The sequence below is a fragment of the Apteryx mantelli genome, chromosome 1 (genome assembly GCF_036417845.1).
Source record: "Apteryx mantelli isolate bAptMan1 chromosome 1, bAptMan1.hap1, whole genome shotgun sequence".
NCBI lineage: Eukaryota > Metazoa > Chordata > Aves > Apterygiformes > Apterygidae > Apteryx > Apteryx mantelli.
This window is the reverse complement of record NC_089978.1, coordinates 58790152-58816221: the sequence shown is the minus strand read 5'-3', so window position 1 is coordinate 58816221 and position 26070 is coordinate 58790152. Positions and strand designations below refer to the sequence as shown.

The 26070-nt window shown below is 41.1% G+C and overlaps 2 protein-coding genes across 2 annotated transcripts in view; one reads left to right on the top strand and one right to left on the bottom strand.

Annotated features, from left to right (window-relative positions):
- DZIP1 (DAZ interacting zinc finger protein 1) overlaps positions 1-6165 on the top strand; it is a 44692-nt gene extending 38527 nt beyond the window's left edge. The window contains exons 18-20 of the mRNA XM_067293403.1: positions 1436-1566; positions 4912-5083; positions 5972-6165. Of these exons, the coding sequence (XP_067149504.1) occupies positions 1436-1566; positions 4912-5083; positions 5972-6054 (386 nt within the window). The 3' untranslated portion in view covers positions 6055-6165. The remainder of the gene's footprint in view (positions 1-1435; positions 1567-4911; positions 5084-5971) is intronic.
- Positions 6166-6244: 79 nt separating this feature from the next.
- Positions 6245-23294, bottom strand: CLDN10 (claudin 10). The gene is made up of 5 exons (XM_013951320.2): positions 22971-23294; positions 15123-15284; positions 14873-14954; positions 8728-8835; positions 6245-7984 (listed from the first exon to the last, which is right to left on the bottom strand). The coding sequence occupies exons 1-5, from the start codon at positions 23188-23190 to the stop codon at positions 7870-7872; spliced, it is 687 nt and encodes a 228-aa protein (XP_013806774.1). The 5' UTR covers positions 23191-23294; the 3' UTR covers positions 6245-7869.
- Positions 23295-26070: the final 2776 nt, after the last annotated feature.

The window sequence follows — 26070 nt, the reverse complement described above, 5'->3', positions numbered from 1 at the left end:
TTAGAAGACATATTGAAGCCAGACTGTCAAGTTTTGAGTGCATGTGCCTTACTTTACGCTTACACTTTTGAGTGTATGTGTGCTCTTACTTTATTCTTTCACTAACATATAAATATTTTTGTAGTCCTTAGAGATGTCAGTTGGGGTTAGACCAATATCATGCTGTTTTATATAAATGCAGAAAAAGAGATGATCTCTGCCTCAGAGGGACTTCAATCTAAAACAGTTTTTCTCAGCATTTTACTTATTTTTATTTTGTGGAAGATTTTTAGAGGGTTTACAGTAAAGCCCCAAGCACAATTACATCATTGCAACTGGGGGAATGATAAACCATGCAGTGGAGTGGAGAGAGGAACAGAGAAGCTTGTGACTTCCTAAGCTGATGTGGCCGCTATAAAAATGCGTCATCAGCTCACGTCCTGAATTTACAAGACGTTTGTGTTTCAGATTTTATATTCAAAATGAATTTTGGAAGTGATATATAGGCACCTAAATATCTACTCTTATTTTCATAATTGCTGTTCCTCTGAAGTACCTTCAACCAAACCAGATCATCTGCTCCAAGAAGTTAATAATCTGTAAAACTCCAGACCCGCAGCTACCTAAAAACAAAGCTGCCTGAAACATGTAAAAAGATTATGGGAAAAATAAGGTAGTTCTGTAAGGTAGATGGAAAACTCAAACAAAACAAAAAAAGCTATAGTTACGTGTGTTCTTTACTTTAAGAACATGTGTGTTTGTAATGCTTAAATTAGAATTCTTGACTCATTTGTGGACTAATTGCCAAAGCTTAAATGAAAAACTTTTTTTAAATAAATGGAAAACTTCCATCTTTTTGATCTTTATTATTTTTTTATTTGGCATACTTTAGACATAATTGGCAAAAAATTTTTTTTTCCTTTTTTTACTTTTCTTATCTTTTCAAAGTCAACCCTGCTAAGGAGGAGGAAGCTGGTCTCTAGGGCTTCTGTCAGCCTTAAACAGAAATATTTCCTGAATTCCAGTTAACGAATCAAATTTTTAACTGACAGATCAAATCCTAGCACATGAATAGTGCCATAGGCAGCCCCAGAATGACAATGGTGTCACTGAGCATCATGTGACTAGCAGAATCTGTTGTAAGGAAGAGTTTAACTTCGTAAAGTTTAGTTTACCTGCTGAATTTGCAGGCTGATAGAGGAAAAATATATTTATCTGAGCATATTTTGTATCCAAATCATTAAAAGAAATACACATAGAATTTAACATCATTTTAATTACAAATTTGAAAGGAATTGATTTAAAATCATAATATTTTTAGTAGTATGGGGGAAAAAACATAGATACATATTTTTAATTGTTTCTCTCAATTCAAGTGATTGCTGACACAGAAAGATATCTTTTCATGCCTCATTTGTGAATGAAGATTGTCAATATAATTTTTTATGAACTTTAGGAACAGTTATTCAAAAAATGACTGAACAAGTTGGAAAGAGTCTTTTTAACCAAGAAAATAAGAATAAACCAGCTGGAGGGATTAACGTTGCACAGGCATCTATTAAGAAAGAAGAGGTGCAAGAACTGAAGGTATCGCTTATAATAGTCATTATTATTTCATTAAGTAATTGAACTAGATATATTTCTGTTACATTTTATTTCATGCTGAGACCCTTTTGAAGCAATGAAGAACTGTCTTCTCAAAGAAAGTTTTGAAGTTATAGCTAAGTAGTCTTTTTGAGTACATCTGCACTGTTATATATAAGAGTGTTAGGAGTGAGCTGTGACATGTGACCTCTTCATCCACACTGCTTGTTAACTTATAACATGACTGTTTTGAACCACTACAGCTAATCAGAAGTTTGGGCACAATTGCTATCCTTTTACCTCTTATTTTAGCAGCCCTTCTTTACTTGCTTTTACTAGTATCTTGTTTCCGATGTACAAAAACTCAATTTGCTTATCTAGTATTTCAGAGTGTTTTTATTTCTAGACCTTTATCTGATATGGAGCTTTTATACGCATTTTCAAAAGGGGACAAATTCCATTTCTGAGTATGGTCTTTGTTCTGTTCCATCTATTTACAAATCACGTAGTATCCCCAAACTACAGCCAATCTAGCAGTGATGTCTGTGCATTGAGTCTGGCATATGTTCACAGTCAGAATACTAACACAGCATATTCTTTACCTCTTCTCAGGCTTTGCTAAGGTCCACATCATCCCCTTACTTTAGAGTTTTATAATTGGTGAGCCACTTTGATGGACATTGATCTTTACCTGAACAACTTTTTAGATCAAAAGTTGCTCCAGATCAGAAATCAACAGCAGATAGTGCTCGTTTACTTCAGTTTTAGTATTTGTTATTGAAGTAGACAGCCAAACAATAGTTCTGCAACTCATGAAAATCTTTTTTTTTTTTAACTAAACAAATAGTAATTACTGAAAATCATGTTATCCATAGTAAAACTGATACCTTTGGGGTTCCTGACTAACAAATGAATCTGAAATTGAGATGATCAGAATCTGAAATTTTATGGGAGGAGTGATTCTTCAGATAAAAAGTGACACGTCTATAACAATTTCCAAAAAGGGGCAATAATCTTAATCAACTTGAACTGTAATGGTAGGGTAATCATTTTTAGCCTGTGTGCTTTTATTTGCCACTGGCAGCACCTACCTTGTCCATTGACTGCGTGGGAGCTGCAAATCATACCAGAGACAAAACCATCAAATCAGACCTGACTATTACAGTGTAATTTTGTGTCCAAATGTTACTTTCAAACACTCTGCAAATTCACATGATACAAAATCATAAGATGGTCACAGTGTAAAAAGATATATATTTTAGAGTAAATTTAGGGGATGTTATGTTTTATACAGGTCTGTAGACAATTGGCCACTGTGTTAAGAACTCTGGGCTTCAAGAAAAAAGAGCTGTAGCAAAATAAAACTTACAACCAATGTTCTAAAGATGTGGAAAATATTTTTGCTATAATTCATTTAGAATATAGAGAATATACAATGGTGCATTGTGATGTGGACATGAGTCTGAAAAGAGCTCTATGAACACAGGGCAGATGTTGCTACTTTGTTTCTGGAGTCTTTAAAGAACAGCACACTATCTTGTATTCTTGCTAATTCTATGCAAACATGATTATCTTCATGACCATATTTGTATGTTTAAATGTAGGCATATAAATTTAATTATTTAAATTTTAGTGGCAATTTTCAAATGTCCCCAAAATTTTAGTGGCAATTTTTGAATGTGTCCAAAGACATAAGCACAAAATTCCAATGGAGTGATGGTTTCTCTTAAAATTCACATTTTTTATTAGCTTAGGATGGCTTAAGTACTAATAGCTGCTAATGGTCATTCTCAAAACTGAAGTACCACAAAATCTTTCTAAGACATCCTGTTGTCATATGTTTTATAGAGGTCACACTTTACAGAAATTAATTTAGAAACATTTTAGAGAATATGATATTTTAGCTTGACTGTAGCCATATTACGGATGTTATATGGATTATGGTGTTTCTTTGAAGTAAATCTTTGAGTTAAAAAAACTGCATAGCAGTTTGGAGTAGTGCTGTGTATTTACACTTGATCCAAACTGTATGAAGAGTTCTGTTCAAAGTTGACATTTTTTCTGTAGTTTGAACTTCAAAAATCATTTGGCACTGAGTGACTACTTGAAGAAACTCTTACTATAGCATTTCCGAATATATGCGACTGTCTCTCTCATGACCACACCCTTCAAATGTATATAGTTTAAAGTAATGACATGTTGAATCCTGGTATGTTAATAATACAGCACACTGAGTAGATCTGTCACTTTTTGAAAAACAGTTTGCAACAGTTACAAATGTTAAAAATTGAATTATGTAACATACAGCATTACTTTAGTCTATTCACTTCTGTCAAGACACACTACATGTTCATATTTGTGGACTTTTCTCTGGTATGTACATAACTTACATTGTTTTCTAATAGCATCTGAATCTTTCCTCTGTGCAGTATAAGCACATTCTACATTTTATTGTAATATTCTGAAACTTCAGTGAAATAAGGTATTAACTTTGTGAGAAAACATCTCTCTCTTTCAACAGTTTGGCCCTCTAATAACGGCTAGATTCCATTGCACCACAACTGATTGACAAACAGAGAAATGCTGTGGCTCTTTTTTTTCAAAAGCTGAGTGAGGATATTTGGTTCTCAGGTGGATGAGATAAGAATGGCCATGGACTCACAGCCTTCAGGTTCATCTGTTTGACTTAGCTCTCACTTGGTGAAGTCATTATGCAAATCTGCTGCTTAATTTAAAAAATCATACTTGTACATTCTGACAGTGAGTCTTAGGAGGAATATATATTTTAGCTTTGAGCACCAGTGTTTCTTTAAATTTTATTTTTTAATTTTCCTTTTAAATAAATTAATTTTAAATTCAAAAAGCCCTTATTGCAATGTTAAATTTATGTAGTGCAAACAAAGAAAGCTTATATAGCAAATCAAACTTCCACCTTGCATGATAACATACAGTATCTTTATTTTCATGTAAGTAATATTTAAAGTCTAATATTTAAAAGATTTTTGATCTTATCGGAAAAGCCAATTTCCCAGCAAAGACGACCCCTATTTAGTTAGACATGTTATGCCACAAAACACAGGTTTCTGCCAGTTATGGAAATGGTTCTTTAATTTTTGCAATTCCTGACTTTTTAAAAAAAAAAGCTTTGCATGTATAGTAGTGAATTAATATAATTTATGTATTTGAAATATGTGGAAGTTAAAACTATGGTGATAGATCTCATAAAGGCCATGCACCACTTTTCTGCCCTTTCCTTCAGTAGTTTCACATTGTTGGGTTTATGGAAGAACCTGGTCTCAGAAGAACTTGAAGAAACAGAGGAAAAATGCCTGTTTTTTCTTCTGTTAGTTCACAGATGTTGATGAAGATGACTGGGATATATCATCTGTAGAAGATGACTTTTTATTGATGAAAGCGGATAGAGGTCAGAAGGCACTGACAGCTCAAAAAAATGAGTCAAATGCTGCATCAGTGGTACATGCATGGGGTCTTCCGAAGACAAGTGTACCAAAAGAGGAAGGTAACACAATCAGACTTTTACAGTATAAGTCTTAAGCATCTGACACACATAGAGGAGAGCTTGTGTAGTGTATTACACATTGTAAAATACTATACATGAAATTACAAGAAAAGAACAAAAACAAAAGCTGCATGTTTGTATTTTTTAATATATACGTGTGTATGTGTGTGTATATAAAAAGTATATTTACATACATACATACATACGTGTGTGTGTGTATATGTGTGTGTAATATATATATATATAACCCCCCCCCACATGTATATAAATACACAATACACCAAAACACTTAGATTTGAGGTTTTAAAACATATAGTACTATTAGGCTTCAACCATCCTCTTAAAAATTAATCAGCCAGGAAATTTTTTTTTATCCTTTCCAAAATTGGGGGGGGGGGAAGGGGGTAGTATGAAAATTACCTTGGCATGAGAATAATAATCAGCTCTTAAATTTGTTGAAGATACATGTCTAGTGACCTGTGAGGCTGAGATAAATATCTGAATCACTGGTAAGGAAAGAGCCTCAATATTATGTAGCGGAGGACTCTATATCATCATTCTATACTATTTTCCAGCTCTAACATTTCAAGATAATAAAGGTTAAAACTGTGTCTATTATATTTATAGAAAAGATACTTCAGGTCATTTTTAAAGGGAAAGTAATGTTGACACCGACACTGCTTATATTGTGCATTATATTCTGTGACAGAAACTTCCTTCATACTATCAGCATTTGTAATTTCCAAACTGGTTGAAATTCTGGACTTCCTGAAGTCCACAAGTGTTTGTTCACATAGCGCATGATTTTATGTCATAAATCAATATAAAGAAAAATAACCCCAAAATATTACTAATCATTTTTAAAAAATTCTTTTGTTATTTTAACAGGCCTTCATGAAGCTGATAATACAAGCACATTAAAAAGCAGCTTAGTCACTGTAACAGATTGGAGTGATTCTTCAGATATATGACTGCTGTATTCCTAATAAGAGGCACTGCTTTTGGGTTCTGCTGGGGTTGGAAATTTAAGTGAAAACATCAAAATTGTTTCATATTCATTTGTCATATTGTTCATGTAGTAACCAGGAATACTGTTTACAGAGCCCTTTGTCTTTCAACCCTGAATTGGAAACAAGAGTATTTAAGTACACCTTACTAGCCATCACTATGTGGAAATTCAGAGTTAATTCTTAGTCCTGGCAAAGTCAATGGCAAAAATCTCTTTGATTTCACTGGGGTGAAGATTTTGCCTCTAATGTTTACTTTTAAGACTGCAACTGGTCTTGTAAGAAAGCCTGTTAACCAATGAACAGAATTTACTGCAGAGTATTACTTTATTTTATAAGATTTTTAAATGTATATTTTCTTGTATTTTATCATAAACTTTATATAAAATTGTGAACATTTTAAATAAAGTATTTCCATGTATTAAAATGTTACATTTCTAACATGGTTTACAATAAACACCAAATGAAAAAAATGGCCTCAGTTATAAAATTAGTTGTTATTGAATACCTTCAATTTTGGAGAGTTATTCTTTTTTTTCTATTAGAATAGAATCTTACACAAGTTAACATAAAATTACAGAAACTGGAAAGAAATAAGAACATCAAGCTGAGGTAAGAAAAGTAGTGACCTGTCACTGAGCTAGTGCTTTCATATTTTTGTTTTGCCCATATTGGCTGCCTTCTCAAAAAAGGCACAATGATGCTTTAAGATACAAAACATTCTTCTTCTATCATACTGTGCCATAAATAAATAGGGCTGATCATTGTTCATATTTACACCTTTTTCCCCAAATAACCAATTTAACGACACTCCAAGGGTTCATCTCTTCAAATGTCAAGACAGAACCTGATTTTGTGCCTAGTTATAGGGTCTCAGTCTAGAAAGTATTTTGTGGCTATTCATAATCAGTTCTTGTTTATTGAATCATTGTACAAATACTTGCTCAAAAGCCATCACATTTCTATAGACAGACAAAGAAAAAATACCAGCTGAATTTCTGAACTGTTGTAACTAACTGCAGACTATTTAAAAGGTGCTATTAAGTATTGCATGCTTTTATTTGGTCAACCCTTCAGGAATGTCACTCTAAGAGCAGGCCAGCTGGTATTGCCGAGGGTTTTTCCCTTCCGTTGCTTAACCCAGTTGCTTGGGGCTGATCTGTTCGGCTCTGGGCTCCCTAAATTCCCTGGTTTTTTTCTACTTTCCCCAGCCTCTTCCTCCTCTTCTTCCTAGGGCACCGAATTGACTAACTTATGCTTTCTTCCACTCCTGGCAGTACAATAAGGCGGTAAGAGCCTGCTGATTCCTCTCGGCTGTCGTCGCCTGGCACTGGAGTTACAATGCGCTCTGAAAATCAAATTCTAACATCGCTGCTTCTAAGTGGAGACATTTTACAGATGAACCTGCACAGAATATAGCAGTTTTGTCCAGTACTGAACCCATTTCAGAATCGGTTGCAAGGATGTGCTACAGTAAATACGAGTCTGATGCCATTCTGGCAAGCAATTGACATACTGCATCTGTAAACACCCTATTTATTTTTTTCTAGAAAGCAACATAAGCACATGATTTGCAGGTATAAACTTTACAATACCAACATCAATCTTAAAATATTGTATTACAAAATTTACATCAATATGTAAAAAGCTGCAAGTTAATATTTTAAAAATTCATCATCTTCATGGTAATTACATTGGGTTTTGAGGGGAAAAATCACTCTCTGAATGAAACACACACACTGATTTTTATAACTGGCTTTGGATCTTGGAACAGTACAATTAAACATAAGCATTCTTGTCAAAGTGCTTTGGTGGGGTTTTGTCTGGAATGGTGTTGTGGACCTTTGTACGAGAAGACATCACAGATGTGGCTCCGTTATATGCATACCCCATCCTGAAGAGAAGAGAGAACCGCCCATTTAGAGCTTATCCCACAAACAGGTAACATCTCTGAAGCTAAGCATTATAAGAATTTAAAACTAGAAGAAATGCATAGGGGTTTAAAGCTGGAGGAAGGGGGACACCTTCCTTCCCTGTGCAAGCTCATTCTGTTTTGATGTTTCAGTTTCCTCTCCAGCATCTTTCTTTGCAATTCACTTTCATATAAACACGCATCCCTTGTTCACAGCCAAGTAAATTAGGACCCAATCAGAAGAAGTTTAGGCTGTGGCAGGTCCTAGATTAACGGTTACTCACCCCAGCTGTGCCTCCTCCTCATCACCCCCCTTCCTCTGCTGGAGGTCCCACTACCACCACCACAGGTCCTCAGCTCTGTCGGTTTTTATCTGATGACTTGAGGTTAAACAAACTTGTCTCTTAATAGCATTTTGCCTTCCACTCACATTTCTAAGGTGACCTGTCCACTTTTCCTACATCATGGAGTGGATTTTTTTCCAGCTCTAATAAATGTATTAAGTATATATAATACAAATGTTTGTACTGAGTCAGTAGCTTTTCTTAATTACATTAATGATGGAAAGAGAATCATCCTTAAATCCCACTATTTTCGTTCATCTGTACAATCCTTTTCTGCACCTCATTGCAAAGTGTTTTGGAAAAGTAATCAAACTGCATACATATAGCAGGTACAAATGTGCTAGTATTGATTTCCTTCAGTAAGCACAGCTTGTGTTTTACCTTGGAGTATTACTGTTTTCAGCTATTGAGAAGCAGAATATACTGCCACCAATTATGCAGAGTGAAGCTCCAGCCCAGCCAATGAACAAAGCTGCTCCCAGTTCATACCTATAAGTTAATAAATGTGTTTAGTAACAGTAGAATGAATTTAACTGTTTTTTTTCCCAGAATAAAACAACTAAATTACATTTTTCCTAAATAACTTTCAGTACTTGACATATATATTATCCGCAGAAAAATCAGTAGTTCTGACACATTCTTTTCATTATTTTTCTTTTACTCCAGAGGCAAATTTTGTCCCTTTGGTGCAGTTCTGCAATGCTTACGTCCCCGCACAGCCAGCTGGAGTGCCTTTCTTTCCAGACCTCTTCCTAGATCGTTTGACTGAGTGGTTATGGGACTCTTCAGCCCTTGTACCGTGCTCAGCTCTGGCCCCCGAATCACTGCAGATTTGTCCCCCAGTGTCTCCCTCTCCCCCTCCCCCAAGATGGACCACTGCTTTCAGTGAGCTCTTCTCTAAGGCTATTTAGGCTAGTGATGAGAGCTGCTGCCTGCAACTCTCCTTATTTCTCCCTTTTGGTTTGCAGGATTTCTGTCTCTCTCTATCCACAATCCAGCCTACTTCAAGCATTATTTGTGTGTGTGTGTGTGTGTGTGTGTGTAAAAAATATAGGTATCTATATATGTATAGATGTGTGTATGTATATGCATATATGCACATACATGTGTGTATATATATAAATAAATACATGCATATATTTACACACACAGATAGACATGCGTATGCATGCACACATGCATGTGCCTATTACTTTCTGCCTCTAGAGCTGTTGCTGGATTGAGGCTGGCAGCTATAGTCAGAGCTGTAGAGTTTCAAGACAAGCGGAAAGCCGTGGCTGCCATACACCTCCACTCCTTAGCTCTTCAACCAAGATGATATTCTTGTTTAAAACACCTTTAAGACGCAACCTTTAGGTTGCGGGCCCAGTAGTCTCCAGAGTCTGTCTTCACTATTAGCACAGCCTGGGCACATTCCGCCCCATCTTCCCCACTCTGGTTGCTCATGGACAAAACCTTCAGGTCCTTCCCGCAGTTTGGATCTTGCGTAGTAAATACAGACCCTATGCCCTATCCAGTTGCTGTTACTACTCAGATGGCTCTGTTGTATATGCTATTAATTTAAGTCTTTGTGAATAAGCTTATTGTGAGCTCTGGTGAGGTAGTCCAAAGAAAGCCTCTGCTTGACAGCCTTTCTGAACGACAAAGATTTTGTGGTTGCACACTTGTCAGCTAGTTCTGAGCATTTCCACGTGAACAGATCCTAATTTACTCTTAGTTAAAATTTATGATTAAAACTACCAGAAAGCTGTTTGTACAAAGATGACACTCTGGAAACACTCAAAAATCCTCACTGAGCTCAGAGACCGAGAAAATGAGAGGACCTTGTATAATAAGTCACAAAAGGATGAAGGAGAACACAAAGTCAGTTTTTCATTTTTTCTTAGGGTTTCAGCATTTAATTCCTTGACCCGGAGGTAAAGCACAGACTTTTAGAAAGCCGCAGTGGGAGAAAGCCACACTTAGAATATCAGTCATTTCTGACTCAGTGACTCATTGCCAAAAACAGATGGAGACATTAGAGCTCAGAGGTAGGACGCTTGGTGAGGGCTTGAACCTGACTCCCCATGGCCCTGGTAGTGCTCTGACAGGCTGCTTTTCCATTTTCCATCCACACTGTTCTAAACAGAGGAGCTTTGATTTGTCATCCCTTGCTTAAAAAAAAAAAAAGGGGGGGGTCAGATGCCCCCAAATGCCCTATATACCTGATGTTGGATTTAGGCACCCAACCCCCAAATTAAAATGCTGGGAACTGTAGCTCAGCTGCCTTTCACCCTGGAGAAACTCTGCACACAGTCCCCTGTTCGACTTCCAAACCTGCCAAACGCATGAAGTTTTGTTTCTAACCCTCATGCTCATGTTTCTAACCATGTGCTACAGTTTTCACTAGACTAAACAACTTTCCTTCTGTTCAAGGACTGGGCTTTACCTGATTAAAAGTAAATGTCTACATGAGAGCTCATCACCTCGGATGCCATTATAGACAACACACAGGAATAAACATGTGCTCACAAGCACACTTCCAAAATACTCGTGCTGAATCTCACCCTCCAAGTGCCCTTTTTAACCACCTGTAAAGGCAGAGCAAGGTGATTTGCTCTGATGCAAAATTGTGTGAGGGAAGTCCAAGCCTGGGGATCCCTCCATCCCAACAGGTCCAGTCAGAGCACACCTAAGGGACACAGTGCATGGCCAGGCTCCCACACACATCTGCACTGACCACTGCGCTCCTGGAGGATGCGGCTGCACAAAGACCCAGTGGGGCTGCAGCTCTGACAATTTAACTGCCAGACCATTTGCCAAGAGAAGAAGTAACACAAGCTCATTTTCACATTTCCACCTAACAATGTTTAAAATGCGTTTTGCCAGAGAGATATAAGAGGACCAATTGCCGTCTCCTCTTTGGAAGCTCTTCTGTTGTACAGAAAATAAGACTAAACTGGGGTAGAAAGGGGTCGCCTGGCTGTTGCCTACTAGTTGGGAAGCAGAAGACATGGGGTCTGGTCTTTGTTCCTGGGGTTGCTTGTACATTTTAACCAACTTTTGATATTATAACATACACAAGCAGATTGTATATATGGACCCTTCTTAGGTTACTGCCATCCTGCTAGGTTAATGAGTTGCAGAGCTAGCCAAATTGGCCTTTCCTGAATATCTTTGCACAGATAAAGACTTCTTTGACTTACACCACAGCTTAAGGAAATCTAATTTTCAATTGTATATCAGCCCATGTATGGCTCCCTGGATTTTATCCAATCCAACTTTTCAGTATTTAAGATACCAACCCTAAGCTTCCATCCAAAATCCACTACGTACCATATTCAAAAACATTACATACTTTGGTGGTTCCTGAAAAAAAAACTGGAGATAGGATTTTTTTAGAAGAAGCTTCCATATTTGTTGTTTCTCCCTTCCCTTTTTTTATCATGAAAAAACTTTCCAGGAAACAGTTTTCAGTTCTTATAATTTTTTTGTAAGAACTGGGTAACAACAAATTCTGTGGCTGCATATCCACTGGTTCCAATCAGTGAAATCCACCTGATTAAAGGTTGCTCAGAAATTGATGGCCCTTCAGAGGGGAACAAGACACTGAGGAAGAGGCTAAAGGTGGTGACTTCTGAAGACTAGATTTCAACGGTGGTGAACTGAAAGCCACCTTCCACTGACTGAGTAGGCTAACAGCAGATTTTGTACTGTAATCCAGGGAGGTAGAATTCAGCGAAACAAAGGAAGTCTAATACCAATATAGAAGAAAAATAGCCTAGCTGTTATGTACATTAAGACTGTGAAGCAAACTTTCAAGAAAACTAGTTGAAGTTTCATTAGGTAACTGGATGAACTCCAGAACATATATAAACAACATATCTTCTCAATGAATCAACACAACTACCCCAAAAAAATACATATTTTGAATGTCTAATTCACATGATTCTTGGAAAATGAAAAATAGATTCAAAGCTATGTGACAGTGGGACAACGCAAAGAAGTAGGCTAATATTCTTTGCTTCTCCTTCCCATTTAGGTCCCTCAGCCCAAAATTAAGTCTGAGCACTACAATAAAAAAGCAAAATAAAGGCACAGAGACGAGTGTAAGAAATTTGATAAAACAGCTGAAAAAGAAGGCCTGTGTGAACTGTGCATGATCAATTCACAGAAAAGAAGGCTGAAGAGAAACAACTCTCTATAAACCATTCATCAGTAAGAATAATCATGATTATAGAGCTCAAACTGTAGCATAGGAAAAAAAGATAAATATTGGAGAAGTTTTTATTAAAAGTAGCAAAGCAACAAAATAACTGTCTAACAGAAGCTTTGGGAACAACTTTAGCAAGACCAGAAAACAGAGAGAAGCACAGATTTTTCTTCTATTAGAGGTGTCTCAGGAAAAATGAAACTCGTCTTGGCTGCAAGCACCCAGGTGTCCAATGCTGTCCCAAAGACTCCACAGGTGTTATTACACACAGTCAAACAACTCTTTGAAGTTGTTTTAAAATGATAACACAAACTATTGCATCAGAACATAAAACTCAGCCTAAGAATTCTTTTTAAGTAAGGTTGTTTTTAGGGTGTCCTGGAGATGCCTGTCATTCCTCAGTTGAAGACATAAATTCATATCAGAAGTCTCCTCCCTCCTGCACCCATCCATGTTTGGGGTGCCTCTTCTAAATGCAGAAGAATGGAGTGAAATTCTAACAGCTGAAACGATGCTAAACATTTCATGTCATTCACTGTCAGCTAGCGGTGTCTTAGGCCCCTTTTTCACACCACCAGAAGAACTTCAGGAGAGCAAAGTGCAGCAGAAGGCAAAAGGCTGAATCCCACAACAGCAGCCTCTCTCAGTTAAGGGCCAATGCCAAATTTCCGTGATATAACAGAAAAGCATTATTCAAAGCATCTGCATCGCATATCAAAATATAGTTTGCAAAAAGCACGAAATAAATTCCCCAGCATATTTTACCCTGGTTCAGAGAGAAAGCGGTCAAATGCCACCATTATCTTAATCTGTCACAAGGTCATTGCGTCAGCTACATCACGCACAATTCAAATTACAGCTTCTGGCTTTCCCCTCTGCCTTTATCTTTGTCATTGCCATTATGTGTGCTCGCAGTTGTACTATGTTTGTTATTCTTGAAAAAGGCCACTTCTGCAGAGGGTGTTTTACTACCTTTATTTTAATATTTTAAAGTGGATTTCTCATTTGCTCACAGGCAAACTCTGCTGCAAGTTCTGCCCGCTTTTTCACAACAGAGCAGGAATACAGTATAGCAAAGGGGATTCTGGCAATAACTAAGGCATTTCTCGCAACTAACAGTTAGCCTGATGAATAATTAACTTCTGGCTATATAGCCAGTCTCCATTTTCTTCACAGTAGCACACATCCCCGTTTCTTTTGGTGGCCTTTGGATCCTGTTTTCAGTGTGTGAAACAAGCGGAAACTATAGCTGACTTAGGAAGGAAACTAATATTAAACTTGTTTTCAAGAAAAGAGAAGTAGTGTCAGTCCTACGACAGATGTAGATCCTGTAGATGTAGATTCTATTTATTCAGCCAAACTATTTTGCTTTTACCAAGAAGAAAGGAAAAGGCTCAGGATTCCCCTCTGAGAGCCTGGGCCTCAGGGAGATTTGCACCCAATGCTTGATGCATCCTGGAAACACCACAAAGAAAGCTCTGAAATCCTTGTTTTTAAAGGGAAGTTTACATTACAAAAGAAACCAACACATGAAAATCTAAGATGCTGTAACTTATGGCCAACATTTTCAAACTTGGTGGCTAAGATGTGAATCAAAAATCCAACCACTGTTTTGTGAATTGCTGGTGTTTTGGACTCGCACAGGCTAGTATTTTAAAAAGAGTCTTAAGGGATGCTCATTATTTCTGATATGACTCTTGCAATTCTGTAAACACACACTCCCTAAAATTTAATCACATGTATAGCCAAAGCAACCTAAACATTTATATTAGTCATGGTATGATCATGGATTATGATAAAGTTTATGATCCAAATTTTAGGCATCTGGATTTGAAAAATCTGTCAGGAAAAAAAAAAAAAAAAGCAGAACCTGTAGAAACCTCTCCTCCAGAGGACTCAAGATTTGTGCAATGCTCAACACCTTTATGAAAACCATCTTCTATCCAAAGCTTATAAGGAAACAATTTTTTCACTTCCTATTAAATTACCTGCCTAATGAGTGTCTTCTGATATCCTTTTTTCTGCATCTCTGAGACAAAGATAAACTTAACCGAGATAACCAGAGTTGCTCTGTGGCAAGGGCTGCAGAATCCCATCAAGTCATGATAAGCCTGGGTACAAAAGCTGCAAACCAAGCACTGTAGAGAGTATCAGTTCATTAAGTTTCAGCTCATGGTTACTACAGTTGGATAATATGATTAAACAAAACTGCAGCCCACTTTTCGTTTTTGACCAACAGCAGGAGCATCTGCTTTCTGTATAAATGGCTTCTGGTGTGCAGTAACTTGAGGTCTATTTCTTTGAAAGATTCATGGGTAATAAAAAAGTACTTACTTTTGTGCAATAAAAGTAGGATCAAAGAACTCAGATGTAATCTTGTTCGCATACAGGGAACAACTGGTCATAGAACACAACCCTGAAAAATGTAAGACAATCCTGTCTTCAGTGGGATCAGTAGAAGAGCTTTGGGCCTGACACTGAAGCCATTGAAATCATGCAGTATCATGCACTGATTTCTGAGGAAAGAATCAGCTCTGATACAACTTCAAACATATAAACTTAAGAGAAATAAAGTCATATTTACCAGAAAGAATGAAAATCAGTCCAGCTAAACAAGCTATTTTTGCTTTAGTCTGATCGGAGCCTCCAACTTTGGTACACTTCATCCCAACCAGTCCAAACACGGCACCAAAGAAGCCCAGGCAGACGGCAGAGATCATCAGTCCTCTGCAGGCTTGGATGTAACCTGCAATCACAAGGTGCAATGCAAAGTTAGAGCAGGGACCATGCTGGATTTCACTGCAGCTCCTTTTGCTCCACCCAGCATTGGGCATTAATTATTGCAAACAGAATTAGACCTCCAATGGAGCAACATCACCTCAGCACCGAGTGTCTTCTTCTAGGTGCAGTCTGCCATTTGCAGGGCATCCTCACAGGACCCCAGTGCCTGACAAACATACTGCTTCCTTCAGGACTGGCTTAAAAAACCCCTGTGGCATCAAGCACAGTATCTGCAATAGGTGGCACCTGCTTGGTCTTGCAGAGCAGCTGCACAAGGTCTGGGCCAACATGGCACTGATTTGACTTCTGTGAGCCCCTAAGGCTCTCACTCGGCAGGAAAGTGAAACACGTGCTCAACCTTGAGGGCGTACTGACCCTTTGAGATCAAACTACTGCCATGCTTAAACCAGGACAAACAAGTAAAGCCTGGCTTCAGCCATACACAGTTTTTCAGTCCTGACTGAGGATACTCCAAACACCCCCAGGGTAAGGCCCTGGGAAAACTGATTGCTTGGTATCTTCTCCCTTCTGAGAGCTCTTTGTAATAAAAACTCTGTGGTAACCACACATCCCTGGTTTTGGGTGGAACATTGCAATCTCACAAAGCTGAATAATCATCCCAGGAAGTTCTTCTCCATAAGCTGTTACATCTCATTTAAAATGAAAATGTACTTCCATTAGTGTTTTCATTCTCTTCTCTTTGATCTCCAGTGGGTGGAAATATTGAGCACTAAATCATGTTTTCATTGCCCACTTTCACATAACAGATACCAAATAAAATGTATAAAAGACCTTAATAAAGGTGTTAATTAATATACTAAAACAGGAACAAGGGGACACCAAATGAAAACAGAAGGCAGCACATCAAAAACGAAGGGGTGGTTGTTCATACAGCACATAGCTAAGCTGGGGAACTCCTTGCCCCAGGACCTTGTGGATGCTACAAGCTTACACAGGTTCAAGATGCTGGATAAATTAATTAAAGAGAAATTCACGTCTGGCTGGGGAGTCCCTGAGCTGCACATGACGGGACGCTGGGAGAAGCTATCACAAATGCTTGGTCTACTATTATACTCTTTACTGTGCATCCACTTTGACCGCTGCTGGAGACAGATGAGCTTCAGTCCGACCCAGGATGACCACCCTTATGTTTGAACAGAGTGTTTTAAAATAACATTGATTTCCAGCACACAAGCAGCAATTAATAGCACATCACACCATGTTTAATCAGTCCTACAGAATTCAGGTGCTACACTGTGTGTCTTTGAACACAACCTACTGGCATTTATCTATTGTCCGTCTGCACTCATAGACATCTTTCATTTCCAGCATACTAACCTGTCTGCTAAAGAAACACAACATTCAATGAAATAACTGTAACTGCCGTAAGACTCTAATACTGGAATATAAGAGAGAGAGAGTCATTTGTGCCAGCTTAGATGTCTAGCATTATAATTAGATACATTAAGTCTGAACTACTAAGGTAGACACCTGTGGTAGGTAGATGAGCTGCCCTCTGGAGGAACTTCTTTTTCTCCATTGATGATAAATGAAGTATAGGCTGACAAGTTCAGACTTGGGTATTGCTACACATCTAACTTTCAGATATCTAAAATCAGGTGTAATAGCTCTTCTTGTTTACATGCAATAATGTATCACCATTTGTAAATACCTGTTTTGAAAGAGGGTAAAGAAGACACCTTCAGTTCTTACAGAAACCTACCTCAAATACATTTTTCCTTGCTATAGTGTTGCTTCAGCATTATCACCCTGTTTAAACTTTGAGCTGGAAAACCATCCTGCTATTTGCATGCAAATCAGCTTTTCCTTTTGGTTTCTGGATTTCTATTGTGCTGCACATATGTACTAATATGTTAATGCAGAATATTTTGACAAGTATGGCCTGTATGTTCCCTTAGCAGTTGTCAGAAAACATAGGACATAACTGCTCCTAGAATAAAAGTTTACTGTCACCTTGCTGTTCCTTAAAAGCTTTTCAAAATACCTAAGAAGTAATGCATCCCAACACTGGAGCTGAGGAACCTCTCGCCTGCTCTCTCAGCAGCATAGCTTAGTTAGGAAACAATTGCTGATTCTGGTCTTCTCCGTCTCTGCTCCCTGCCAAGGGGCATCAGTCCTACATCAGCAACCATGAGAAGTGTTCATCTGCCCAGGTTCCTCTCAAACCCCTAAACGTGCAATCAGAATCCCCTACATTGTCCCACGGCACCCTAACGGAGACACCTTCACCCCAAACACCACTCAAAGAACAGCAAAGCACCCCCATACCCCGTAGTACAGGGGCCGCCTCTGAAAACGTTAGAGGAAAATCCAGCAAAAGAACTATGGAACAAAGACTTACAGAACCGAATCAAAGATTGCCGTCTGCCTAAGCTCTGCCTAGGTCCTAGTTCAGTTGTCCTGATTTTTGTTTGGGATCTCCAAGAACACAAAACGTAAGGGTATGTTTAAGAGTAAACTATTCTGCACAGCATGCAGTCATATACTATAAAAAGCTTCTTCATTTCTGGTATTCACTGGACCAAATGCTGCTATATAATCAATTGAGAAAACCAAGCATTTTTAAGGTGCTATTCACCGTATCCTAATATACCTGCCTACAATAGAGCAAATGAATTGAACTTAATTTTTCTCGAAGGATTGTAACGAGAGCCTAGGGCGGTTCACAGCAAACAGCTCTATTGTGGTTATCCGAAATGAGGTGAGATAACTCCCCTTCTAATGAAACCGCACAGAGTAAATTTCCTTAACAGCGAAGTAAAACCAAATTAGTGAGGTTCAAATTCTAATGATAGGTACACTTCTGTTTTCGAATCAAATCCTTACCCTGTATTCTCTTTTTTTTAACTCGGGCAAAACTCAAGGGATGTCAGCAGGAGAAGGGTTTTAATAAGATTTCAAAGTGGCTCTTGGTTTATAGGACACAAGTCTGAAGAAAGCAGTCTTGCGCTGTTAATTTTAGCTATAGAAAGCATGCAAAAGTTCACTTTTACTTCTTTCTCTGGTGTGTAAAGGTATCTCTTGTAGCACATTTAGGTAAAGCAGGAGGTGAAAAGTGCCAAAGAAGCTATTATTTTTGACAGGTCCAATTTATGGACACTGTTAGTAGCTAAGTGACACATTAAGGTGCTGAACCATGAACACATTTACCCAGAAGTCCTCTAAACTTTTATTTATGTCTGAACCTCTGAGGAGAAACAGTAAATATTCACCCCAACCAAAATAACTAGCATATGCTAGAAACAACATGGCTGAAATTCAATTGTTACTGAAGGTCAATACATAGGTTTCAAATAGGTAGAGGGTAGTGAGGCAACAAGAAATAATTAACTCACTCACCCACAAATCATTTTCAATTATAAATAGCATGACTTGGAGCGCTGCTCAGCTCTGCTGAATGAATAACCTTCCTCACTAAATGTTTTACCAAATTCGGTAGGCCAAGCCAGACTCTGACTTGTTTCAGTTCGCTATAGTGATTATTCAACTGGCATATATTTTTAAAACAAAATTTATGAAAAGCTGACAATCTACACCAGTAATGAGGAAGAACAGATGACTTTTTGCAAGATCTACTAGGCTGACTGAAGTATTAACAAGCATAAATGGGTGGGATCAACATTTTCACCAAATCCATCCTCCTATTGCTTGGACCTGGCTTACAAGTGACTGTTGAACAGCATTTGGCCGTACCAGTAATTAAACTTTTTCTTTGCTTCCTAGAAAATAAGAACATTGCATTGTAAGACTTATAATGGAGAGAAGTGTAAGGGGGAGTTGCCTATTTCTTCACACTCTTCAACTGAAGACCAAAGACTGCCCCCTTTCCAAATATTTATTATATGTATTTGCATCAATATCTGTCAGAAGCTGGTACCTAACCATGTACACACTGAAGAAAAACTTCTTTACTGTGAGGGGGGCTGAGCACTGGAACAGGTTGCCCAGAGAGGTTGTGGAGTCTTCTTCTTTGGAGATATTCAAGAGCCATCTGGACAGGGTCCTGGGCCATGTGCTCTAGGTGACCCTGCTTGAGCAGGGGGGTTGGACTAGATGATCTCCAGAGGTCCCTTCCAACCTCAACCCTTCTGTGACTCTGTGATTCTGTGACTACCCAAATGAACAGCCAGAGCGACAGAAAGCCATATGTTTTAAACAGACAAGTAGACAAGCATGTATTACTCATAAAGTCATGTTTAGCAGCATTCCAAGAGAAAGCTATCTCTTTTTTTTTTTTTTTTAGACAAATGTGTTTTGTCTTGCATTCAAATTAATCTTGTTAGGTTATCGTCTTTCTTGCCTCACTGCTCTTGTGTGAGTCAAAGAGGCAGGAGGAATTCATATATTCATATTGTATGATACACAGAAAAAAATGCATACTGCTGTGGGGATTGCCACTCTCATAATAAATACCTCCAATGGCACCTCGGAGTCTGCGTCACATGCAATATAAGAGGTTGCCTTACAGATACAGCGCAGTTTCTTTCTAAAAGTACACACCCAGAGCATTTGTGCTTTTGTATGTTTTCCTAAGCTCTAATACCCTCTTTTATCTCATAGGTAAATTTTTGTTCAGCTATGTTCTTTCAAAAGGTCATTTGTTCCCCTGTAGGAAATGCTATAACTGATAGGGCCGGCTTTGAGGAGGCCGTTTTGTGGCTCAGTCGCCACCTATAACCACTGGTGCGCAAAAGTAAACCCCAAATGAATCTCAGTGCCACAGACAGCAAGGGGATTTTTGCTTGTATACAAAATGTGAGATTGAGCCTCCTGTTAGGATTGGCCAGATGGACTTATCATGCAGAAACGCACCAAAGTGGGAGGGCGTCACATGCAATTTTTCCTCTGACAGCCACTAGGATGGCGTGATGGCCCGAAAGCCTGTTAGTGCCCCGGTCTATCTCAGAGCTTATCATTTATATCAGTTTATCTCAGAGGAATCCAGTTGCACAGCCCAAGACCACTCCATGAGGCAACGATCTGGAGATGTGCTTTGCTCTCCTGATCGCTCCTCACCCAAACTCAAACACTTACGTGGGCACCCCAAAAGGACGGACTTCTCCTGGGGTGCCCTGGCATGGGCACGGTGATACTCTGATTATTTACCCCCTCGTTTTGACTGGTGATTCTATCATGGACCTGAGCAGTCGCTCCTGACACGATCTCCAGCAAAACTCAGAGCTTTCCAATACAACAAGTAAATATTGCCTTAGAAAAGGAACTGCTTTGCTAGGGAAATGCTCACCAGCTATGTGAGGAAGGAGTGGAGCTAGCCCTGAAGAACAAAACAAGTTGTAATTTATTTCCCCAGCCTGCCCTACCATTTCAAAAGATGCAACCTGTTTTCCCTACGCTTATCTCAATGGGGCTTACGGTTTCTGCTCACAAAAATTGCAGAGAAAACAGGAAGTCAGATCTCTCCTCTTTTGCTTCTTGTGAAGCCCCCACCTGAGGACGTAGTGAAGAGGTTCCCATGTTCCTCATCACAGAAAATGAAATTCAGCTCAGCAAAGTAAGTCTTGTGCAAGGAGGAAGAGGAGGGAGGAGAGAGGCTACTCAGGGGCCAAGGGAAGATTCAGCTGCATGCTGATGCCCAAATTCTTCTGAGCTACGTGTGACACATTGCAACCCAAAAGTATGCTCCTGCACCGGGGAAGGATTAGGGTGAAGAGGGGACACACACACACACACACACTGCCAGCAGCTAAGAGGTTCACGGGAGATGCCGTAGCTGCGCTGAAGGGGAACTGGGGTTAGGCTAGCTGCTGCAAGCACTGCTGGCTGAGGTAGCTGCTCCTCTGTGGCGACAAATAATTACATTGTTCTCTATCCCACCCACCTTTTATTTGGATTTTGGTCGGGTACCAGGATCTGGCCCCACAACATTTAGAGATCCTGTTAAGAAACCCTGATGCCAAACCTCCCTCCACCACTGCTAAACAGCCTGGCCATGAGGATGGGAGGAGGTGCTTTCCGATGTGCTGTTTGGAGTAGTTTCTGTCAAAAACAAGTTCCTGCCCTATAATAACAGATAGGTGTTTCACTGTGCAACAGTTACTGCCAAAACTCATCTCTGGGAGAAGTGGAATGTGTCACCTGAGAGAAAAGATTTTGCAGGTTTAAGTTTGGAGGAAGGGGGCAATGGGGACTTTGCTCTTCTTTCTCCTCTTCCCTCTGGAATTTCAAGCGTCCCTCATTCTGCAAGCTTGGTTTTTAGATATATTTTTCGTGTTCTAAAACCAGATTAACCTCAAACTAAAAGAACAGCTAAACAAGAGGTCCAGCGCCTCTGGCAGGCCACGCAGCGGCAGCCGCTGGTGATCGCTCTGTACCTGCCTGCACGCAGATGATCACAGCCCCTACCGAAGCTGAGACACGGCGTTTTGGGGCCGCTACAGCGTGTCCCAGGGCTGCCGGTGCCAGCAGAGGTTGGGCAGCTGCTTCAGAGGAGCTGGCTGATGGGAAACCACGATAGGACACCAGTCTGGCACCATGGGATTGGCTCAAAAAAGCCTTGAGGAAAGGCTCGTCTCCATCCAACAGAAACATCCTATAATACAGCAATGCTCAGGGGTTGCCCATGTCCCCTTGCTTTGGTATCTTTAATCTTAATCCCTGGCAGGGATTTGGCTGCCAGGCTTTCTTTTCCTTGTAAGCACACCTTTCACACCCAGAGCCACTCGCCCAGCTCCAAGGGGTGCTGGCCGGACCATGAACAGCAGAGCCGACTTCATTTCAGAGTACCAAAGCCACCGGGAAATTGTGCAGGTTATTCAATTACGCCCCTAGAAACTTCCAAAAGGTGCCATTGCTTTAAAAATGTTTCCTTCTTTCCCTGACAGTCACTCCTGCGGCTAGAAACCGATGCTACACTTTCACTGTTTCTATCAAAGTCCTAATTGGCACGGCTTTATCAACTGACCGTTTAACGACTTCTTGCAGTGACTCAGTTTCCCACTAGGGCTTCCTTGAAGAGTAAAAATGTTTTCTCTTAACGAGGAAAGAAACGCAGCACCTACTCAGCCTGTGGTTTCGGGCACCATAAGAAAATTCTAAGTTTTGCTTCAAAATAGCATTGCTGTAAAACCCAGCCCCGCTATGCACCACTCGCGCATACCTGCCCGTCGCAAGCTTTTACACAGTCATTTATCAGTGAGGCAATTACCTCAGAGTTAATAACCACTTAAAAAAAAGAAGAAAGAAAAGGCACATTAATAAAAACAGAATGACACAGACGCTTGTTCTCCTCCACCAACCGTTGCGCGGCTGGCACAGCCATTGAAAGAGCAACGTCGCGACAGGTGGTGGTGGTGGGGAAATCAGCCTAAATCTTTTGTGTGTCAAGTCCACATTTGAGTCTTCTAATGAAAAACAACAACAAAAAAGGAGATGGTGGAGAAGGGCAGACGGGCCCTTATGCACCATAATGTGTCTATTTTTGGGACCCTCCCCGGTCGCTCCCCCATCGCCCCGTGGAGCCGGGGACGAGCTGCGGCGCGGAGGTGGTGCCCCTGCCCCGACGGCGCGTCCCGCCCCAGCCCCCTACCGCGGGCCACCCCCCCCAACCGCGGCCCCCCCGCTGCCCCGGACAGACCGACAGACGGCGGGGGCGGGGGTGGGGGGAGCTGACCGTCCAGCGCCAGCATGGAGGGGAAGTCCTTGCAGTTGGAGACGCCGGTGGAGTCGGTCACGCAGGTCTTCCAGAGGTTGGCCCAGAAGGTGGCGGTGGTGATGACCGTGCCGTCGATGGAGGACACCTTCCAGTAGTCGGTGGGCAGCGTGGAGGACACCAGCACCCAGCCCGAGAGGCTCAGCAGGAAGGCGATGATCTCCGCCGACGTGCTCGCCATGGGGCCGGCAGGCAGCGCCGCGGCGGCGGCGGCAGCGGCGGCGGCAGCAGCCCCACGAGCGGCGCGTCCCGGTCCGTCCCGTCCCGTCCCGACCCGGCGGCGGCAGCGGCGGCAGCGGCGGCGGCAGCGGCGGCGGCAGCAGCGGCGGCGGCCGCCAGCCCAATCAGCGCGGGCAGCTCCCGGCCCGGCCCGGCCCGGCCCGACGGGGCGGGACCTGCGCCGGGCCCGCGGCCCCCGCCGGGTCGGCCCGCGGCGCGGTGGCGGGGCAGGAAAGCCCCGAGTTAGGATTATCCTCGGATGATAATAGAAAAAGCGCCAGAAAAAAAAGGAGGGGAAAAAAAAACCCTCCACGCCAATATGAGCTGTAATGTGGCTTCTCCTCCCTCTGACGGCAGGAGTTGCAGGGTGGCAGAGAGGGTGCTGACAGGGAGACAGGTGTTTTCTCGACATTTTCTCCCTAGTCTTAAATTCCAGTTTTGGGTTTTTAACCCTTCCACAAGCCCTGGTCACCTGCTCTGGAAATACAGGCATGCGTTAAGCCAGACACTTCACCCATATTATGCTTTAACGTATCTCATCCTACATGTTACATCCATGCACACCCGGTCCCCCGAGACAGCCTTGCCAGGGTGCCGTTGAAGCTACAATAGTTTTGAACAACACTTGCAAAATACAGGTCTGTTGACCATGTTGAATGCTCCCTATTCATATAAGGGGGAGGCGTTGAGGTTTTTGCATGTGTGCGAAGGTTTTTTTAATCCTCCATATTTCAACTGATCTTCTGTTATTAACTGACCACAGACAATGCAGCTTTTAATACTTCTGTAGCTTTCCAATGTTAGGTGATGAACTTGGAATTTCCTACCTCAGTCTTAATGTATTGGTGTTTGAGGCTGAAGTTTGCAGGAGTATAGTTATGTATTATGGCTTTTCTTGTTAAGAGCTATTTGCTTTCCACTTCAGTAGCATATTTGGCATTGATGTGGAAAGTACACTGCCTGTCTTTACTTTCCTCCTATTTGCTTCAAAACTATTGTTACACTTTCTAAACATTTTTTGCCAGCCAGGCAATCACTGGAGGACAAGAAAGCCACATTTACATCATTCTTGTGTGATGAATGCTCTTTGGAGTTACCGTGTGGAAACAAACCCGGATGCAATCACCTTATCGCTATGTGGTTGTTCAAAGAAAAAAGAAAACCAGCAAGGTGTACACTTGGACATGTGTCAGAGCACAAGGGGAGTAAGCTGTCGGAGGGATAAAGTGGGATCTGTGTCTGCAATTACTGCTGTAGTGTCTCTCTGCCTGCCTTTGCCCTCTCCTCTCCTCTCCTCTCCTCTCCTCTCCTCTCCTCTCCTCTCCTGTTTTCGGGAGGGAAAAGTCTTTCAGGGCTGGAAAGCTAGGTCAATCCAAGTAGCTCTCAGCTGGGGATTTAATCCAGCCTGGGTAGGAGACTTGAGTCCAAGTCTGGGTTATGGTGTTTTCTCGGTGTGGGGAGCTCACCTGTTCTTTTGGTGGTAAAACTGCTTGGGGCTGTGTAAAGTTTGTTGAATCCAGGGGTCTGGGCAAATCTTGGCCAGTGCCGATCAGCAGTTTTCAGTGCGCTGCCAAACTAATGACCGGGACCCTGAGCCAGCACAGGGACGTCAAGGTCCGAGCCTGAGCCTCAGAGGATACAGGGAAGAGGAGTTTCTGACGAGCACGGCAGCTTCCCAGGGGGCGGTAGACAAGGGGGGCTAGGGAACTGGTGGGATTTTAGCAGCAGAGCTGAGCTCCAGCTGCGACGTGCAGCGCGGGGCCGCCTCTCTCACAGCCTGCGCTGGTGGCTTCAGGGGTGTGAGATGTACCCTCCTGAAACTATGTGCTGCCTGTGACCAGGGAACCTGAAAGCAGGGTTCGTTTATACCTTCGCTCCCTTGTAAAACCCCTTTCCACTATTTTTGAGGGATACGAAAATACGAAACGGCCCTGGGGTACCTGGGAGTGAGGCTCACTGGAGCGTCAGGAAAAGACTTCTCTTTTCTCCTGAGCATGCTGACTGCTTCCAAAACCCCCTGGGGACATTTGTGTTATTAGTCCCGCCTTTACTGTCTTTCTCTTCCAAAATCAAGGCAAGACGCTGAGCTTCTGATCCAGTTTGTGGTGGTGTAAACCCCAAACAGCCTTGCCAGGGATGGCAGAGTGGTCACTCTGGGCTGAAGAGTAAGGGAAGCTGCAACAGATGCTCTTCACCTGTGGCTTTTTGTGTGTGTGTGTGTGTGTGTGTGTCTGTGTGTGTGTGTGTTGCTTAGTATCTGCAGGGCTTCAATACTGGAAAATGTTCATATGTGAGATTGCATTTGTCCCCTTATTACATTTTCAGCTTCTCTCTTCTGCGGTCCTGGGAGTTCCTCAGTTCTGCTCTTAACTCACAAGTCTTCCAACTCTGACCTTTCCAGAACACAATGGCTCCTTTTCTGCCTGTTGTTGCTCTGAGAACATGATACGTATGTAAAGATATGCCTATAAATCCCTTCAACCTGTGTCTCCGTGCTCCTGCCTCCATAGTTAAGGCTGTTGCTTTTCTTACTTGGCTTTCTTAGTTGTTTTCTGTAATAGGGTGAAAGGTTCAGCCTTGGCTTTGTTTCTAGGTCCAGAGTTTGGGGACAAGCTGTGAGTCTGGATTTTTTTTAATATTATTTTTATTTCAGCATATCACTGTGTGACTAATTCCTGTTCTTTTCTGTACATAAACTGATTACCTGACCATTACATTAATATACTTTCGTGGTCAGTCAGTTAAATGAGTGTGTGTTTATCCCCTTGGACTGCAAAGAAAGGTACTGATACCTCTTTTTAAGAAAAGCATCCCCTGTGGTTCATTGTCTTTTGCAAGTCTC

What these genes read in the sequence shown, in the direction of transcription:
- CLDN10 (XM_013951320.2), bottom strand. Translation starts at nt 23,190, where the DNA reads ATGGCGAGCACGTCGGCGGAGATCATCGCCTTCCTGCTGAGCCTCTCG. An exon ending in CCTACTTTTATTGCACAAAA is followed by an intron (nt 8,836 to 14,872) that starts GTAAGTACTTTT and finishes ATTAACTTATAG; the next exon opens with GTATGAACTGGGAGCAGCTT. An exon ending in GAAAACAGTAATACTCCAAG is followed by an intron (nt 7,985 to 8,727) that starts GTAAAACACAAG and finishes TCTTCTCTTCAG; the next exon opens with GATGGGGTATGCATATAACG.